The sequence below is a fragment of the Oryctolagus cuniculus genome, chromosome 7 (assembly GCF_051225735.1).
Source record: "Oryctolagus cuniculus isolate XC-2025 breed Fujian yellow rabbit chromosome 7, ASM5122573v1, whole genome shotgun sequence".
NCBI classification, from domain to species: domain Eukaryota; kingdom Metazoa; phylum Chordata; class Mammalia; order Lagomorpha; family Leporidae; genus Oryctolagus; species Oryctolagus cuniculus.
The window spans coordinates 78069051-78090524 of NC_142873.1; the positions used below are offsets into that span (position 1 = coordinate 78069051).

Here is a 21474-nt window from a genome sequence, read left to right on the forward strand (position 1 = left end):
TGGCCACAGCAGAGAGCTGGCCTGGAAGAGGGGCAACCGGGACAGAATCCGGCGCCCCGACCGGGACTAGAACCCGGTGTGCCGGCGCCGCTAGGCGGAGGATTAGCCTAGTGAGCCGCGGCGCCGGCCACTAGATTTTTTTTAATAAAGATTTATTTATTTATTATTTGAAAGTCAAAAATACAGAGAGATAGGGAGAGACAGAGAGAGAGATCTTCCAACTGCTGGTTCACTTTTCAAATGGCCACACTGGCTGGGGCTGGGCGAGGCCAAAGCCAGGAGTCTGGAGCACCATCTGGATCTCCCATGTTCTGGCACACATATTGGATGCTGCTGTTGCAGATGGCGGCTTAACGCACTAGATTTTATCAGGCTTTCTCAGCCAAGATTTCACTGAGATGGTGTTACAATTCGAATGATTTCCCTATAATTTGTCTCAGCCTTGTAGACATTCTGAAAGCAAGTACACAGGCCAGCATAGCAGCTCCACACGGAACCTGGTTTGAATCCTGGCTGCTCTACTTCCAATCTAGCTTCCTGCTAATGTACCTGGGAAAGCAATGGAAAATAGCCGAAGTGCTTGGGCTCCTGTCACCCATGGGGGAGACCCAAATGGAGTTCTAGGCTTCTGGTTTTGGCCTGGCCTAACCCTGGCCATTGTAACCAACTGGAGAGTGAAACAGTGGATAGAAGATCTGTATCTTTATGTCTCTTTAAAATAAATAAATAAATATTTAAAAAATAACAACAGAAACTTAAATTTGGATTAAAAAAAGCAAGAATAACATATCTAATCTTGGGCTGTCTATTAGGTGAAGGGATTTTATATGTAGCTCACACTTTTCATTCTATAATTGATACGTAGTCAACCAGTTAGAAATAAGTAATCAAGGATTTAGTGTTGGTACTAATTTGTTTGCATTTCTACTTTCTACTTTATAAATTCAACTGAATGAAAACTCTACTGCAAAAACATATAGCAAGTACAAAAGAAATACAAGTGGCCTATCAAAAAATTAATGATGCAATTATTACTGTAAATAAAATATCACAAATGGAAAAGGACATATAAATTTGGTAAGTCATTGTAAATTGCTACCACTTGACAATCAAGTTTTTTTTTTTGACAGGCAGAGTGGACAGTGAGAGAGAGAGACAGAGAGAAAGGTCTTCCTTTGCCGTTGGTTCACCCTCCAATGGCCGCCGCGGCCGGCGCGCTGAGGCCGGCGCACCGCGCTGATCCGATGGCAGGAGCCAGGAGCCAGGTGCTTCTCCTGGTCTCCCATGGGGTGCAGGGCCCAAGCACCTGGGCCATCCTCCACTGCACTCCCGGGCCACAGCAGAGGGCTGGCCTGGAAGAGGGGCAACCGGGACAGAATCCGGCGCCCCGACCGGGACTAGAACCCGGTGTGCCGGCGCCGCTAGGCGGAGGATTAGCCTAGTGAGCCGCGGCGCCGGCCGACAATCAAGTTTTTTTATATGAATTTTTAAGTACTTGAAAGCACTTGTTCAAGAGGTTCTTACCAAAAAAGTAAAGGGATAATAAATCTTCTTTCTCTTAAAGAGAAAAGACAGAAACCAAGGGAAGATAAACATAGAGTAAAGAAGTATTCTAGGGTCAAAAATTAAAGACACAAGGAGTTGACTTACTCTGACTTCTTTTTTTTTTTTTTTAATGTCTATTCACTTTCATTTACTTAAAAGGCAGAATGACACAGGGAGGGAGGGAGGAAGAAAATGGGAGGAGAGAATTTCATGTTTAGACTTGGGTTCCATCCCCGAGATATCTCATTATGTATATGCAAATATCCCCCAATTCAAAAAAATCTGAGATTTGAAAATACTTCAGGTCCCAAGCAATTCCAATAAGGGATGTTCATCCTGCCTATGAACTTTCCTCCAAGTAAAAAGTAATAGTCACTGAAGACAAATTATTACAACTTATAATGTTATGAGATACATACCTGAGATACACCAGCACCTCCTTGCATAGAAGACTTTTTTAATAGTCTCACTTCTCTGTTTATGTATCTTAGCATTCCACTAAGAGTACTAAAGTCATTACTCTCCGAATTATCTTCTTCCAGGTTAAATGTGAGAGGTTTATATGAATCGGCCTGAGTATAAGTCAAATCCTTATGGCTTTCCTCTAATGCTGAAGGCTGAGCTAACTGCATTTTATTTAAGTCCTGTAGTAATTCTTCAGAAAGATCTTCATCACCATGAGTTTTGAAACTAAGGTCACTGGCACTAATAGAGCGACGTAGCTTTCTGTACTTGATAAAAGAGGTATGAGAATGTTTAGCAAACTTTGGATCTTGAACACTGGATGTAACATCTGTTGTAGGTGTAAATGGGGATGATATAAGCTTGATGTCTTCTGCTCTGTCATTTTCAGAAATCTTTGCTTGTAGTCTGGTTAATTCTGATTCCTGTAAAAAAAAATCGGTACATGGTAAGTATTCAATACATTTTTGTTAAATTAATGAAACACTTAGAAAAATCACAGACTAAGAGATTGACCTAAGGCGATCTTAACTCCATTGCAAGAATTCCTTATACAGCTCTTGAATTTTCTAAGCTCTGTTTAAACCCTTTACTATTTATTTAAGATAGCTTGATTTTGGACAATTATGTACGTTAATTTGAAATATGTTTAAACTATCCTAAGAATTCCATTAAAATTGACTTTCCTTATAGATTTAATTAATAATAAAATCAATTTTTATTCAAGATTGAAATATTACACCTAAAATCTTCTATGCAAAAGTATAGGGATTATCTTTTGTTAATGTAAATATGCAAAAAAATCCACCCTTCAGAATTTCTATCAGAAATAAATGTATACTAGCTATTCTGCTTTATATATCCTCATTATAGGAAAGCTTTACTTCATTAGAAATTTTACAAATTTACTAATATTTAAAATCAGTCCTTATTAAATATAAATTTCATTTCTATTATATTTCCATGTCTTTCATTTGAGTACTCTTTTTTTTAAGATTTATTTATTTGAAAAGTGGAATTACAGAGAAATGGCTGGAATGGGCCAGACCGAAGCCAGGAGCCTGGAGTTTCATCTGGGTCTCTCACATGCGTGCAGAGGCCATAGCACTTGGTGTATTAGCAGGGAGCTAGATCAGAAGTGGAGCAGCTGGGACTCAAACTGGTACCCATATGGGATGCTGGTGCTGCAGGTGGCAGCTTAACCTGTTACACCACAGCGCCGGCCCCACCAATTACTCTGATTTAACTTTGGGACTCTAGGAATAAGATTACATACACTGACAAACTATAAAACCTAAAAAAATGAAGAGCTAATATTCTAATTTTAAAAGCTAAATAAAATGGCAGTTTCTTGTTCAAATGCATGGTCCTTTTATTTTTTTTCCAGATATAACATACATGTTTCTAAATCAGTTATTTTTATTCTGATAGTTTTTTTCTTTGTAATGCTTCTTCATTTTCATCTATTTGAAAGAGTATTTCAGGCATGGAAAGCCAAGACACTCTGGCAAAAATAAATAAATAAATAAAAATGACCTAAATGAAAGATCTCTGTGAGTGAGATCTCAGAGGAAAGAACAGGCCATCAAAGAAGGAGGTACCTTTCTCTGAAGGGAGGAGAGAACTTCCACTTTGACCATGACCTTGTCTAAATAAGATCGGGCTTGGCGAACTCAAAAGGCTTCCATAGCCTTGGCAACTCATGACAAGAGCCTAGGGTGATTACTGAGGCCACAAACAGGAGTGTCAATTGTTAAATCAACAACAGGAGTCACTGTGCACTTACTCTCCATGTAGGATCTCTGTCCAATGTACTGTACAATGTGAATTAATGCTATAACTAGTACTCAAACAGTACTTTACACTTTGTGTTTCTGTGTGGGTGCAAGCTGTTGAAATCTTTACTTAGTATATACTAAATTGATCCTCTGTATATAAAGATAATTGAAAATGAATCTTGATGTGAATGGGATGGGAGAGGGAGCAGGAGATGGGATGGTTGCACGTGGGAGGGAGGTTATGGGGGGGAAAAGCCACTGTAATCCAAAAGCTATACTTTCGAAATTTATATTTATTAAATAAAAATTAAAAAAAAAAGAAAGAGAGACAAAAAGAGAGAAAGTGTGAGAGGGATCTTCCATCTGCTAGTTTATTCCCCAAATGCCCTTCACAGCCAGGGCTAGGCCAGGTTGAAGCCAAGAACCTGGAACTCCTTCTGGGTCTCCTACAATGTGTGGTAAGGATCCAAGCTCATTCCCAGAATATATCTGAGAAAGCTGGGTTGGAAGCAGAGTAGCTGAGACTTGAACTGGCACTCTACTATGTGATGTGTGCATCCTAAGCAGCAGCTTAATCTGCTGTGCAATAGTGCCTGACCCTGAAAACTTCTATTCTTGAGTTTGGCTTCTAAATCAGTTACTTTTCTAAAATACCATGTTTACAAATAAAACTGTCATAACCACACTGCATTACAATATAAAAATTTAACATGCATGATTTCAGTTCTTTCTTATCTTTATACTACTAAATAAAAATCACAAATGACTAGATAGAATATCAATTTATTGTAGTAGATCTTACTTTTACATTCTTACAACCAAAATAAAATAGTAAGGGGTCAGCATTGTGGTGTACTAGGTAAAGCTGCTGCCTACAACACTGGCATCTCATAGGGCACTGGTTCGTGTCCAACTGCTTCACTTCAGACCCAGCTCCCTGCTAATGTCCTGGGGTAAACACTGGAAGATGGCCCAAGTGTTTGGGTCTTATCCACCTACATGAGAGACCAAGATGAATCTTCTGGCTCCTGGATTCAGCCTGGCCCAGTTCCGAACATTGTGGTCATCTGGGGAGTGAACCAGTGGATGGAAGATTGATTTCTGCCTCTCCCTCTCTCTCTGTAACTCTTTCAAATAAATAAATAAATCTTAAAAAAAAAAAAAAAAAAAAAAAAAAAAAACACAGTAATAGAGTTGACACAGGATAGGGTTGTATGCAGCCTGAGTTTTTTATTCTTGTGTATTACCTCATCATAATTGAGAAAAATGGTATCTCAGGTAATCGATATGTATAATCTTATTTCATTGGTTATATCTGGCAAGTGAGCAGATATAAACTCATGTGACAATTGGTACAATGCAGACTCTCTTAATTTTTAGGGTGAATTTTTCACAGTGAAGCTTTGTAATTAGGTAAAAATGCTAATCTCCAGAATACCAGAAACATCATTTTAATAAAATAATCTTATTTTTTATATTTGAAAATCAGAGAGAGAAAAAGCAAGAGAGACAGAGATCTCCCATCTACTGGTTTATTCCCAAACTTCTGCAACAGCTGGAGCTCATTCAGGCTAAAGCCAGGAGTCCCCAACGTGAGAAGCAGGGAAGCAACTACCTGAGTTATCACCTGCTGGCTCCCATGAGTTTGTATTTAAACATCAGTGAGATGCTAGAGCAGGGAGATGGGTGGGACTTGAATCCAGGCACTCTGAAATGGGAGGCAAGCATTTCAAGCAGCATCTTTACCAATTGGCTTAATGCCTACCTGTGATGTTTTTGTTGTTGTTGTTTTTAATTAATTTATTTATTTGAAAGGCAGAAGGAGAAACAGAGATATCTTCCATTTGCTGGTTCACTCCCTAAATGGCAGCAACAACTGGGGCTGGGTCAGGCTGAAGCCAGGAGCCTGGAGCTTCTTCTGGGTTTCCCAAGTAGGTACAGGGGCCTGAGCACTTAAGCCATCTTCTGCTGCTTTCCTATGCCCATTAGTAGGGAACCAGATAGGAAGTGGAGCAGCCAGGACTCAAAACAATACTCCAGGGAATGCTAGTGCTGCAGGCCATGGCTTTAAAACCCACTGTGCTACAGTGCTGGCTCCTACCCTTAATGTTTAATAGTGTTATTAGTTGAGTATTAATAGTGCTCAGCCTAAATATAATTTCAGATTATGTCTATTCAGCTTTCCTCTAGTACTGTAAATATCAACAATATTACAAAAAGAATTTAATTGCTCAGCTTAGAACAAAACTAAAAATATTTCTAAGGTATTATGTAATTGACTCTTTTCCTTTTTATAACTTCCATTTTGACATATAATTGTTTTTTATCAAACATTTTTTTTAGATTTATTTATTTATTTGAAAGTCAGAGTTACACAGAGAGAGAAGGAGAGGCAGAGAGAGAAAGAGAGAGAGAGGTCTTCCACTGCTGGTTCACTCCCCAACTGATCACAATGGCTGGAGATGCGCCAATCCGAAGCCAGGAACTAGGAGCTTCTTCCTGGTCTCCTATGTGGGCGGGGGTCCAAGGACTTGGGCCATCTTCTACTGTTTTCCCAGGCCATAGCAGAGAGCTGGATCGGAAATGGAGCAACTGGGACTTGAACCAGCGCCCATACGGGATGCCGGCACTGCAGGTGTCAGCTTTACCTGCGACACCAGAGCGCCAGCCCCATAAAACTGTTTTACAACTGTCTTTTTATTCTTTTTCAAAGACTTCTCTGATAAGTTTCCCCATATTGGCAGTTTTGGGACAATGTTAATTTTTAATCTTTATGCTTACATACTTACACAACAGAAGTGAATATTAGTAGCAACAGGTTATTTTTAAAACATATATATTCAAATCCAGTAAAAAATTTTGTAGAATATATTTCTACTTCACAATTTTTAATTTTTTTAAAAAGACTGATTTGTTTACCTGCTACACCACAATCCCAGCCTCTCTACTTTAAATTTTTAAAGCAACTTTACTAACTTTGAAAAATGCTTTTATTTTTTGTGTACACATATTGAGCAAAAAACTCTAAAGTAAACATTATGATTATATAGTTTGCATTAAACATTTATAAATTATTTCTTCTGGGAATTCCAAGGTGGCTGAAGAGGGAAAAGATGTACTGCTTTAGACAACGGGGAAAAAAGCAGACAAAAAGTGCAGAAAGTACATTCCTGGGGGAGAGCTGGAGAGAAATTTGCAGTGGAAATTTTCCAGATGGAAAAGGGATGCTGTGGACCAGTGTGGAAGGTGCAGCCGTGCAGCCATGAGTGCGGATACCACACATCACCCTGGCAGCTGAGAGCTGAAGCATACGCCAGCTTTGAAGAGAGGTGAGAGCAGACTGCAGCAGCCTGTGCCACTGGTGATATTACCAGAGGAAGAGGCTTGCAGACCACACTTTTGAGTCTGGCCTGGAGCCCTAATGGGGGGACAGGGTACCTGCCTAATCCAGTGAAAGCAAAGTTCCATTACTTTCTCACCAACCCCTGACAAGGATACCCGGCAACTGGCAGGGATAAGGTGCCATTTTGACGCTGGTAGTGGCTGCAGCATCCCTTCTGCATGTGTGTAATCAGGGGATTTTCCCAGAGGGAAAAAGCTGGACTCCTCACTGACTTTGAGTGTGGCTGGGAGGGACGAGAGGGCTGGGCACCCATGTAGGACTGTGAAGTGCCCCTATCCTCTCAAGATGTCACAGGCTCCAGGGCTCAAACTGCCACGGTGGAGCACTCACAGGCAGCTGGCTCAGGAAACATCTCTCATGTCTCCATGGATGGGACAGGCTAGCATGGTGGAGTGGATCCGCTGCACCCTGTGGCTGTGGGAGCATTGTGTGCTGTGAATGTGGGAACTCTGTGACTGAACAATAGGGCACAGGATATAGGTGGACATCTGGGCAAACACTGTGTGCAGCTCCACACGCTCAGAGTTCCCCGATTGCCAGGGGTGGGTCATTGCAGAGGGATCTGTGCTCACACTGAGGGCTGCACAGATCCCTTGTGTGGTTCATGAGGCAGCAAGGGTGAGTACTGCATCCATTGAGGGCTAGTTCCGGGCATTAATCACCTAGGAAGAGAGGAGGTGAGGGTGTGATTACTCTCACAGAGGTGATCATACCCTCCCCTCTGCTGACAATAGAGGAGATCTACCACCTCCAACTTGGGTGTTAACGCTGGATACTTAGCACTGACCAGAGCTCCCTAGCCATATCCAGAAGACGCCACTGGGTGTTCATTCAAAGAGCAGACACTCCACCAAGCCACAGAGGCATAGTTCAAACATAAAATCCATCAAAGAGAATACAAATAAGTATTTCCATAATTGCCTAAAAATAAATGCAGAAATTCAAGAAATAAGAAAACATGACCCCCCAAAGGAATACAACAATACTTCAATATTAGAATGAGAAGATGAAGAGATTAATGAAATACCTGAGAAGAAATACAAAAGAGTAATCACAGGATTACTCAGAAGCAACGAGAAGCAAATTCATAAGTCAAAGAAATCCATACGTGACATGGAAGAAAAATTTTTCCATGAGACAGAATTTTTGAAGAGAAATCGAAAATATTAGAAATGAAAGAGGGGCCGGTGCTGTGGCATAGCTGGTAAAACCACTGCCTATAGTGCCAGCATCCCAAATGGCCACTGGTTCAAGTCCCGACTGTTCCACTTCTGATCCAGCTCTCTGCTATGACCTGGGAAAAGCAGTAGAAGATGGCCCAAGTCCTTGGGCCCTGCACCTGTGTTAGAGACCCTCAAGAAGCTCCTGGCTCTAGGATTTGGAATGGCTCAGCTCCAGCCGTTGTGGCCATCTGGGGAGTGAATCAGTGGAAGGAAGGCCTCTCTCATGCTCACTCTGCCTCTGCTTCTCTGTAGCTCTACCTTTCAAATAAAGAAGTAAATCTTTAAAAAAAAAAAAAAAAAGAAAGAAATGAAGGATTCAATATGTCAAATAAAAAATACAGTGGAAATCCTTAACAACAGACTTTGTTAGGTAGAAGAAATAATATCTGAGCTAGAAGACAAATCTTTGGAAATAGAACAAAAAAATGAAGAATAAATTAGAAAAATTAAAAACAATGTTCAAGATTTATGGGATACTATCAAATGACCCAACATATGGGTCTTAGGAGTTCCTGAAGGTATGGAAAGAGAGAATAGATTACAAGGCCTATTCAGCAAAATAATTAGAGAAAACTTCCCTAATTTGAAGAAAGAAAGGGACATCCAAGTATATGAGGCTCATAGAACTCCTAATAGACATAACCAGTAAAGATCTTCACCATGACATATTGTAGTCAAGCTTTTAACAGTGAAACATAAAGAAAAGATTCAAATATGTACATAAGAGAAATGCAGATTATGTTCAGAGGATCTCCAACTAGACTCATAGCTGATTTCTCATCAGAAACTCTATAGGCTGGGAGAGAATGGAGAGATAGTCCAAGTCTTAAAAGAAAAAAAAAAAAACCTGTCAACCCAGAATACAGTACCCTGCAAAGCTCTCATTTATAAGTGAAGGTGAAATAAAGACCTTTCTCAACAAACAAAAATTTAAAGAATTTGTCACCACTTGTCCAGCCTTAAAATTATGCTTACAGATGTGCTACACACTGAAACACAAAAAGATAGTCATCATTATGAAAGAATGTGAAGGCAGAAAATCTCCCAGTAAAAGTACAAAGGAGGGGCTGGTGCTGTGGCGCAGTGGGTTAAAGCTCTGGCCTACAGCACCAGCATCCCATATGGGCACTGGTTCTAGTCCCGGCTTCTCCTCTTCCAATCCAGTTCTCCGCTATGGCCTAGAAATGCAGTAGAAGATGGCCCAAGACTTTGGGCCCCTGCACCCATGTGGGAGATCCAGAAAAAGCTCCTAGCTTCAGATCAGCACAGCTCTGGCCATTGTGGCCATCTGAGAGTGAACCAGCGGATAGAAGACCTCTTTCTCTGTCTCAACCTCTCTCTGTAACTCTTTCAAATAAATGAAATAAATTTTAAAAAAAAAGTACAAAGGAAATCCAAAGCAAACAAAAGGATACTTATTTAAAAAAAAAGGCAGAGCCAAGATGTTACTTATCAATAGTAACTTTGAATGTAAATGGCCTAAATTCTCCAATTAAATGATGCAAATTTGCTGAATGGATTAAAAAACAAGACCTATATTTGCTGCCTACAAGAAAGACATGCCAAAAATAAACATACACGCATAGTGAAAGTGAAAAGACGACCAAGTGCTTGGGCCCCTGCACCCGCATGGGAGACCAGGAGGAAGCACCTGGCTCCTGGTTTTGGATTGGCGCAGCTCCGGTCGTTGTGGCCATTTGGGGAGTGAACCAACAGAAGGAAGACCTTTCTCTCTGTGTCTCTCACTGTCTGTAACTCTACCTGTTAAATAAATAAAATAAAATGTTTTTTAAAAAAAGAAAAAGGGGCCGGTGCCGTGGCTCACTTGGTTAGTCCTCCGGCTGCGGCACTGGGATTGCATGTGGGCACTGGGTTTTAGTCCCGGTTGCTTCTCTTCCAGCCCAGCTCTCTGCTTTGGCCCAGGAGGGCAGTGAAGGATGGCCTGGGTGTTTGGGCTCCTGCACCTGCATGGGAGACCAGGAGGAAGCACCTCGTTTCTGGCTTAGGATCAGCGCAGCTCCGGCTATGGCAGCCATTTGAGGAGTGAATCAACAGAAGGAAGACCTTTCTCTCTGTCTCTCTCTCTCTCTCTCACTGTCTATAACTCTACCTGTCAAATAAAATAAATAAATAAATAAATAAATAAATAAAGTGAAAGGACAGAAAAAAGATATTCTGTGCTAACAGACAAAACTTTTTTTTATTTTTATTTATTTATTTATTTATTTTTTAATTTTTTGACAGGCAGAGTGGACAGTGAGAGAGAGAGACAGAGAGAAAGGTCTTCCTTTGCCATTGGTTCACCCTCCAATGGCCGCCGCGGCCGGCGCGCTGCAGCCGGCGCACAGCACTGATCGGATGGCAGGAGCCAGGAGCCAGGTGCTTTTCCTGGTCTCCCATGGGGTGCAGGGCCCAAGCACCTGGGCCATCCTCCACTGCACTCCCTGGCCACAGCAGAGAGCTGGCCTGGAAGAGGGGCAACCAGGACAGAATCCGGCGCCCCAACCGGGACTAGAACCCGGTGTGCTGGCACTTCTAGGCGGAGGATTAGCCTAGTGAGCCACGGCGCCGGCCCAGACAAAACATTTTAACACAAAAACAGTTAAAAGAGACAACGAAGGGCATTAGGTAATGATTAAGACATAAATTCAACAGGAAGATGTGACTATAATGTTTATGCACACGATGCTAGGGCTCCTGGCTATTTAAACCAACTGTTAATGGATCTAAAGAGAGATACAGGCCGGCGCCGCGGCTCACTAGGCTAATCCTCCGCCTAGCGGCGCCGGCACACCGGGTTCTAGTCCCGGTCGGGGCGCCGGATTCTGTCCCGGTTGCCCCTCTTCCAGGCCAGCCCTCTGCTGTGGCCAGGGAGTGCAGTGGAGGATGGCCCAGGTACTTGGGCCCTGCACCCCATGGGAGACCAGGAAAAGCACCTGGCTCCTGGCTCCTGCCATCGGATCAGCGCGGTGCGCCGGCTGCAGCGCGCCGGCCGCGGCGGCCATTGGAGGGTGAACCAACGGCAAAGGAAGACCTTTCTCTCTGTCTCTCTCTCTCACTGTCCACTCTGCCTGTCAAAAAAAAAAAAAATAAAAAAAAATAAAAAATAAAAAAAATAAATAAATAAAAAAAAAAGAGAGACACAGACTCCAAAACAATAGTAATGAGGGAAAAAAAAAAAGAGGGACTTCAACACCCCACTTTCATCAATGGACATATACCTAGATAAAAATACAAAGAAACAGCTAATTTATACTATGAACGAAATGCCTAACTATATCTACAATGCCTTTCATCCTACAGTTGCAGAATACACATCCTTTTCAGCAGTGCATGGAACTTTCTCCAGGATAGACCATATGCTAGGATACAAAGCAAGTCTCAGCAAATTCAAAAAATTGAAATCATACCATGTATCTTTTCTGGCCACCATGAAATGAAGCTGGAAATCAACAACTCAAGAATCTTTAGAACATATACAAACACATAGAGATTGAATAACACACTACTAAATGAACAGTTGGCCATAAAAGAAATCAAAAAGGAAATAAAAAAATTTCTTAAAACAAATGAAGATGACAATACAACATATCAAAACTTACAGCATATAGCAAAAGCAGTGTTAAGAAGAAAGTTTATGGCAACTGGCATCTACATCAAGACATTTGAAAGGCATTAAATAAATGAGCTGTCAGTGTATCATAAGGACCTAGAAAAACAACAATAAACCAAACCCAAAATTAATAGGAGGAAAGAAATAATTAAAATTAGATTAGAAATAAAGTTGAAACTAAAAAAAAAATACAAAAGATCAGTGAAAAGACCAGCTTTTTTTTTTTTGATAAACAGAAAAAGAGGGAAAATACCCAAATTAATAAAATCAGAGATGAAGAAGGAGATGTAACAATGGATACCACAAAAATAAAAAGAACCATCAGGAATTAGTATAAACAGCTATATGTCAACAAATCAGGAAACTTAAGACTTCTGGAAACATACAATCTATGAAAATTGAGTCATGAAGTCATAGAAACCTAAACAGACCAAGAACCAAGATGGAGACTGAATAAGTAATAAAGACCCTCCCGGCAGGCGCCACGGCTCACTTGGCTAATCCTCCGCCTGCGGCACCAGCACCCTGGGTTCTAGTTCCAGTTAGGGCACTGGATTCTGTCCTGGTTGCTCCTCTTCCAGTCCAGCTCTCTGCTGTGGCCCGGGAGGGCAGTGGAGATGGCCCAAGTGCTTAGGCCCTGCACCCGCATGGGAGACAGGAGGAAGCACCTGGCTCCTGGCTTCAGATCAGCGCAGCGCCGGCCACAGCGGCCATTTGGGGGGTGAACCAATGGAAGGAAGACCTTTCTCTCTGTCTCACTATCTCACTGTCTAACTCTGCCTGTCAAAAAAAATAATAAAATAAAATAAGATAAAGACCCTCCCAACAAAGAAAAGCCCAGGACTATACGGCTTCACTGCTAAATTCTACCAGACATTTAAACAAACAACTCCAATTCTTCTCAAGCTTTTCATAACAACTGAAAAGAAAGAGAATCCTCCCAAACTCCTTCTATGAGGCTAGCAACAGGTTAATTCCAAAACCAGAAAAAGATACAACAAAGAAAGAGAATAGACCAATATCCCTGATGAATATAGATGCAAAAATCCTCAACAAAATAATAGCTAATCAAATCCAACAACACATCAGAAAGATCATTCACCTGGACCAAGCAGAATTTATCCCTGGTGTGCAGGGATGGTTCTTCATACAAAAATCAATAAATGTGATACTTCACATTAACAAACTGAAGAATAAAAGCCATAGGATTATCTTAATAGATGCAGAGAAAGTATCTGATAAAATACAACATCCATGTGGCTGGTGCTCTGGCACAGCAGTTTTAAAGCTCTGGCCTACAGCACTGGCATCCCATATAGCGCGGGTTCAAGTCCCAGCTGCTCTACTTCTGATCCAGCTCCCTGCTAATGTGTCTGGGAAAGCAGCGGAGGATGGCCCAAGTCTTTGGGCCCCTGGACCCAGGTGGGAGACATGGAAGAGCTCCTAGCTCCTGACTTCAGTTCTGCTCAACTCCAGCTATTGTAGCAATTTGGGGAATGAACCAGCTGATGGAAGACCCCTCTCTCTCTGTTTCTAATAACTCTGTGTCTGTGTTTCAAATAAATAAAATAAAGCTTTTAAAAAAATACAACATCCTTTCATGATTAAAACCTTAAGCAAATAGGGGGTAGAAGAACAATTCTCAGTACAATCAAAGCAATTTATGACAAACCCACAGCCAACATCCAATTGAATAGGGAAAAGTTGGAAGCATTTCCACTAAGATCTGGAACCAAACAAGGTTGCCCATTTCCACAATTGTTGTTCAATATAGTCCTGGAAGTTTTAGCCATAGCCAGTAGGCAAGAAAAAGAAATCAAAGGGATACAAATTGGAAAGGAGGAAGTCAAATTATCCCTATTTGCAGATGACATGATTCTATAAATAAGGAACCAAAAGACTTCACTAAAAGACTATCGAAACTCATAAGAGTTTGGTAAAGTTTCAGGATATAAAATTAACAAACAAAAATCAAGCCTTTGTATATACAAACAATGCCACTGCTGAGAAAGAACTTCTTAGATCAATTCCATTCACAATAACTACAAAAAAATTAAATTCCTTGGGATAAATTTAACCAAGGAGGTAGAAGATCTGTACAATGAAAATTATAAAACATTAAAGAAAGAAATAGAAGAAGACACATACAAAAAAACAAAAAGCCTTCCATGCTCATGGGCTGGAAAATTAATCTCACCAAAATGTCCATAATACTATAAGCAATTTACAGTCTCAAATCAATCCCAATCAAAATAACAATGGCATTCTTCTCAGATATAGAAAAAAAAGATGCTAAAATTCATGTGAAAAAAGACCCCAAATAGCTAAAGAAAAATTATACAACAAAAACAAAGCAAGAGGCATCATAATACAGATTTCAAGACACTACAGGGCAGTTGTAATTAAAACAGCCTGGCACTGGCACAAAAATAGACATGCAGACCAGTGGAACAGAACAGAAACTCCACAAATCAATCCACACATGACAACCAACTTATCTTTTACAAAAGGGCTAAAATCAATCCCTGGAAAATGGACAGTCTCGTCAACAAATGGTGCTGGGAAAACTGGATGCTTGCACACAGAAGTTTTGAAGCAAGACCCCTACCTTACACCTTATACAAAAATAAACTCAGGGGCTGGCGCTGTGGCTCACTTGGTTAATCCTCCACCTGCGACGCCTGCATCCCATATGGACGTGATTCTAGCCCCAGTTGCTCCTCTTCCAGTCCAGCTCTCTGCTGTGGCCCGGGAGGGCAGTGGAGGATGGCCCAAATGCTTTGGCCCCTGCACCCGCAGGGGAGACCAGGAGGAAGCACCTGGCTCCTGGCTTCAGGCTGGCACAGCACCGGCCACAGCAGCCATTTGGGGGGTGAACCAACGGAAGGAAGACCTTTCTCTCTGTCTCTCTCTCTCACTGTCTATAACTCTACCTGTCAAATAAACTTTTAAAAAATTAATCATTTGTCAAGTGATTAATTAAAAAAATCAACTCAAAAAAGGATCTGAATGTACAATCTGATACCATCAAATTACTAGAGAAGAACACTGGGGAAACTCTGCAAGACAGTGGCATAGGCAAAGACTTCTTGGGAAAGACCCCAAAGCACAGGCAATCAAAGCCAAAATTGACAAATGGGATTACTTCAAGCTGAAGAGCTTCTGAACTGAAAAGGAAACAGTCAGCAAAGTGAAGAGGCAATCAAGAGAATGGGAGAAAATAGTTGCAAACTATGCAACTGATAAAAGATTAATATCCAGAATGTATATACAGCTCAAGAAACTCAACAATAACAAAACAAAATTCAGTTAAGAAATGGGCAAAGGACATGAGCAGGCATTTTTCAAAAGAGAAAATTCAAATGGCCAACAGACACATAAAAAAATGCTCAGTATTATTAGCCATCAGAGAAATACAAATCAAAACCATAATGAGGTTTTACCTCACCCCAGTTAGATTGACTCTCATACAGAAATCAACAAACAATAAATGCTGGCAAGGATGTGGGGGGGGGGGGAATATCCTAATCCACTGCTGATGGGAATGTAAACTAGTACAGCCATTGTGGAAGACAGTATGGAGACACTTCAGAAAGCTGAAAACAGATATATCTATGACCCAACAATATTACTCCAGGGAATTTACCTAAAAGAAATGAAATCAGCCTATGAAAGAGTTATCTGTACCCCAATGTTTACTGTAGCTCAATTCACAATAGCTAAGATATGGAATCAACCCAGCTGCCCATCAACTGATGACCAGATAAAGAAACTGTGGTATAATTATAGCATGGAATATTACTCAGCTGCAAAAAAGAATGAAATCCTGTCTTTTGCAGCAAAATGGATGCAACTGGAAACAATTATACTAAGTCAAATAGGCTAGCTTCAAAATGATAAATACCATATGTTTTCTTTAATCTGTGGTAACTAATAGAGTACCAAAAAATGTGATGTATAGGAGTGAAATTGACATTTTGAGATTCGATGATTGTTTACAGCCCTTGTCTCTACTGTTGAGAAACAGTATTGTTGTTTTCCTTCTTACTATCTGTTGAACTCTTCTTTTTTTTTTTTTTTTTTTTGACAGGCAGAGTTAGACAGTGAGATAGTGAGACAGAGAGAAAGGTCTTCCTTCCATTGGTTCACCTCCCAGATGGCTGCTATGGCTGGCACGCTACATCAATCCGAAGTCAGGAGCCAGGTGCTTCCTCCTGGTCTCCCATGCGGGTGCAGGGCCCAAGGACCTGGGCCATCCTCCACTGCACTCCCAGGCCACAGCAGAGAGCTGGACTGGAAGAGGAGCAACCAGGACAGAATCTGGTGCCCCAACTGGGACTAGAACCCGGGGTGCCAGCACCGCAGGTGGAGGATTAGCCAAGTGAGCCGCGACGCCAGCCACTGAACTCTTTACTTAGTATAGGGTTAATCTTATGAGTATAAAGTAAATTTAAAATAGGTAATTGTAAAAATTAAGAGAGTTAATTAGAAGGGAAAGAGGAAGAAAAGTGGGAGTGTGGGGGAGTGGGGGGGTAAGGTGGGAAGTATCACTATGTTCTTAAATCTGAATATATGAAATATATGAAATTTATTTACCTTAAAAATGCATTATGATAAATGCATTGGGTTGTTCAAAGAGACAACAGGTCTTGACCCACCTCCTTTTAGCCATTAGCTACTGAGTCTTGATGGAGATACCATATTGGCATACCCCAAATTCATTTGTGCCACTCAGAATACATTCTGTCCAAGAGAAAATATTGACTTCGTGCACAGGACATCATCTAGGGAGGAGTCTTTATCATATCACTTTGAATATTTAATATTAAAATCCATAAACTTAAAAATTAATATGCTGTATTAATACTCTATGCATGCTTCCAAAAATGAAAATGCATGTATACATATGATACTTTTTACAAATATAATCTTGAATAAAAATTACTAAATGGAAATGTTACTCTTTAGATAAATTTAAAAGCTTATAAGTAGTAAAAACGTTATTTTTTGTGTTTATATGCTATATACGACAAAAACTTTCCAAATTCAAAATCTTCTAAATCACTTTCTGTTCAAAAAGGACAGGAGTTAGTGATATGATCCTCCTGAAGCTACAAGAATAGAAAAAATAAGTCACTCATAAATTTACTTTTTCATAATGATGCTTCTTTACTTTTAATATATTTACTTACTTTAATAAGTAATGCTTCATTTGTAGCTTCAATTACTTCATTCCTGTCTTTAACTTGTTGATGCAAATTGGTTACAGTGTCCTGAGCTTCTTCTAATTCTAGCTTTGCCTTCTCTAATTGTTCATTTAGTTGTTGAACAGAAGTCTTTTGAGAGTCAGCAGAAATCTTCCACTTTGCATGGTTCTCTTGATGTGATATCATCTATATAGATCCAAAATTAGAAAGGAAGAAAAAGAAGAAAACAGGGTGGAGTTAGTTTCAACACATTCTAATACTTTCCTCTTTTACCTTTTCTCAAAAGAAAGCAAATTCTATTTATAGCTATAAGTAACTGACTTTTAAGTCATTATTCAGAGACCGGCACTGTGGCTCAGTAGGTTAATCTTCCGCCTGTGATGCAGGCATCCCATATGGGCGATGGCTCTATTCTCGGCAGCTCCACTTCCAATCCAGCTCTCTGCTATCGCCTGGGAAAGCAGTAGAAGATGGCCCAAGCACTTGTGCCCTTGCACCCGCATGGGAGACTAGGAAGCCGCTCCTGGCTCCTGGCTTCGGATTGGCTCGGCTCTGGCCGTTGCAGCAATTTAGGGAGTAAATCAGCGGATGGAAGACCTTTCTGTCTCTCCCTCTCACTGTAACTCTACTTCTCAAATAAACAAATAAAATCTTTAAAAAAAAAAAAAGACATTCAGATACCTGAAAACTGCCTGGATATTTGAGGATATTAAAGAATTCTGTCAAATTTTAGGTATGACCATGATATTGTGAGTATATTGTTAAAAAAGCTTTTACTTTTTAGAGATACTTATGGAAAAGTTTACAGATTAAATAATGAATGAGGTTCAAAACATTAAGTGGATATTGAGGGAAGGGTAGGAGAGGAAGTAAGTGAGGTTGAAGATATGTTGACCACACTTCCAGTATGCCCAGAAGTGACTGGCTTTGTGCCTGGTGTCCTGATGTCAATATTAACAGTATTTCTTTCCATTCTCCAAAGAATTCCCTTTTAGTTAAAAAAATGTTTTTATGGATGAAATAAAATTGGTCATGGGTTGATAATTATTAAAGTTGAATAATAAATATAAGGAAATTTATACTAGTTTTTCTACTTTTGAATAAGTTCAGAATTTTCCACAATAAAATATTAAGACAATCTCATTCTCATCCAATAAATCAGGAGTTTGCAAGTAAGTAACTCATCTGACAATTCTGAAACTTACATTTCAGAAAACTGCTAAAATTACTGATCCCTTTTTCTGCTACTTTAATATCATAGCCTCTCATTTTTATGTTCAAGAAAATACACTTTAAAAAAAGGAAAAATATATTTTTATGTTACATATCAAAATAGTATCAAATAGCAATACTAAAGCCAATTTTACAATGTATTTATTATCTGTTTATAAGTAATTTCATGTGGCTTATAAAAATAAAAGTGAAAAACTAGATAATCATAGATAAAGACAGAATTACAGGTCATAACATAAAAGTACAGTGAATAGTTAAGGGCAAACCCTTGAAATGGACTAATTATTAGTAATGGTCACTCAGTAAAGCAGCTGATATTAATTAAATAATTATGCTGAATCCAACAGCATTCACATTTGCCTCTAAAGACCAAGGGTTGTTACAGTCTCTTGGCCTGAGGATTGGATTCAGTTTGCAAATATGGTGGGTTTTGATTTTGGTTTTCTTGAGGGGAGAGGGCAAGCACAATTTTTTAAGAGCTCTGAACCTAAAAACATTTAAGCAAGACATGGTCACAACAAACCCCAGAATGCTACAAACTCCCTTGAAAGGAGTTTAATTAACACTAAACTTAGTGATTTATTTAAATCAAAACAAAGATTATTTAAATTAAATACAAAGATTTTGGGTAATGTCTTCAATGGAACTTTTAAAGATGCAAAATTCTACTTCAATTGATAATATTGCCTTCTATAAAGGCTCAGGACATACTGATAGAAAAAAAAAGGTTCTAATATTGCCTCTTCATTTAACTTAGAACCAGAACAAATGTTCAAGTTATAAAGCACTACATTTATATCACATGAAATTGTTTATGTGATCTCCAGTTAGTTTTCTGCAAGTGCTACTTAACTGATGAAGATGGTGGGCCAGACTGGTCCAAAAACTTTACATACATTAATTCACAGAAGCATTGAAGTCACACTATAGTTCTGTAAGATAGATAACTGTTAACATATCCCAGTTAGACAGATAACATAACTTGCCCAAGGTCATATAGGTAGTCAAAGAAAGTTAGGAACCAGCCTGGCTTAGGAATACAAACTTTTAACTCCAAGCTTTTAGCTCAATGGATGTGAAATCAAAGTTGTATATTTAGTTATCAGAAATGAAGACTACAATGTGTTATTCTATAATGAAGATTTAGGAGCTAGACTCACTTTTGTCCACAAAGGTCAATTCACTTTGGTGGAGTCAATTAGAACAAATTAGACTTTTCTTTACCTCCATATGATAAGCTTCTTTGAGAGATTCTACTTCCGCTGACAATTTCTTGATTTCTGCTTGCATTCTTGCTTCTAAATGAGCTTCACGTACTTGAGATGCCCCCAATTCTTCAGCTAAATGGTTTCCATGAGCTTCCTTAAAAATTATAGATGGAGCAGTTTTTATAAATTTTTATATTTGGTTGTATAGCTAAACTAATCTAGTACATTAAATAGCTTAATCTTTTCATGTAAATTCACAAAGTTGACTTATTAAATGATAAACTTTAAAAGCTAGTTATTTAAGAAACTCTTTAAGTATTGGTATTCTGTTTGCTATCAAAATATACATTGACTAACCGATGCTTTCTGTGAAATGAACTAATAACCACAGGATACTGAATTTTGGCAGATAATAGTTTACTGAAAAGTAGGCCTATACATTTTTGCTCACCAGATGCATCACTTGTTTATCAAGACTTAGCTGAGTCTTTCTCCAAAGCTACTTACTGTAGTTTTACTTGTGTTTAAACTATATAATTTTATTATATACAGTAATCTTCTTTATTATATACAGGTTAGCTGTTTCACTCTGTACAGCTTTGCTTTCTGTGATTTCAGTTATATGTGGTCAACCACAGTCCAAAAATACTACATGGAAAATTCCAGAAATAAACAATTTATAACTTTATACCATTTTTTAAATGATTATGTTGAGCTCTTTGAACTTTTTGTAAAAAAAGTTTTTTAAAAAAATTTACTTGAGGGGCCGGTGCTGTGGTGCAGTGGGTTAATGCCCTGGCCTGAAACGCCGGCATCCCATATGGGCGCCAGTTCGAGACCTGGCTGCTCCACTTCCAACCTAGCTCTCTGCTTTGGCCTGGGAAAGCAGTAAAAGATGGCCCAAATCCTTGGGCTCCTGCACCCGCGTGGGAGACCCGGAAGAAGCTCCTAGCTTCAGATTGGCACAGCTCCGGCCATTGCGGCCAACTGGGGAGTGAACCATCAGATGGAAGACCTCGCTCTCTTTCTCCTCTCTCTGTGTAACTATGACTTGCAAATAAATAAATAAATCTTGAAAAAAATTTCTTTGAAATGCAGAGTGACAGAGAGGGGGAGACAAAGGGAGAGGTCTCTCATCTGTTAGTTTAACTCTCCAAATGGCCACAAAATCTGGGGCAGGGCCAGGTTCCAAGAGCCAAGAACTCCACCCAGGTCTCCTACATGGGTGGCAACAACCCAAGTACTTGAGCCATCTTCTGCTGCTTTCCCTGGCCCATTAATAGGGAGTTGGATCAGAAGCAGTGCATCTAGGATTTGAACTGGTACTCTGATATTGGATGCCTGAGTTGCAGGTGGCAGCTTAACACACTGTGCCACAATGTTGGCCCCCAAATACCCTATTCTGATAAAACCTCATGTCATTCTGCTCTGTCCAGGCTAGGATATGAAGTATCCCTTTGTTCAGCATATCCATGCTGTATTTGTATACATGCTATCTGCCTATTAGTCACTTAGTAGCTATCTTGGTTATCAGATCAAATGTCACAGTATTACAGTGTCTATGTTCAAGTAGCCTTTATTTTTACCAAATAATATCCCCAAAGCTTATAATTTGTATATCTAAGGAGAAGCTGTAAAGTGCTGCATTTACAGGATTCAGTACTATCCATATAGTTTCAAGCATCTACAGGGATCTTAATACATGTCCCGTGAGGATAAAAGGAAATCCACTGTATTATGAACACTGTTGTAAAATGTATGTATGAAGGAAAGTTTTTATGTGAAAACCAAGTTATATATTT

General features: G+C 39.7%; 1 protein-coding gene across 14 annotated transcripts in view; it reads right to left on the reverse strand.

Moving 5' to 3' along the window:
• The window catches only part of CCDC18 (coiled-coil domain containing 18), a 139320-nt gene that overhangs the window by 18342 nt on the left and 99504 nt on the right, over nt 1-21474 (reverse strand). For all 14 annotated transcript variants that reach the window (XM_008264871.5, XM_070078029.2, XM_051857478.3 and 11 more), the window contains 3 exons: nt 19689-19826; nt 17217-17417; nt 1965-2432 (listed from right to left, as the gene is read on the reverse strand). In XM_008264871.5, coding sequence (XP_008263093.3) covers nt 1965-2432; nt 17217-17417; nt 19689-19826 — 807 coding nt within the window. The remainder of the gene's footprint in view (nt 1-1964; nt 2433-17216; nt 17418-19688; nt 19827-21474) is intronic.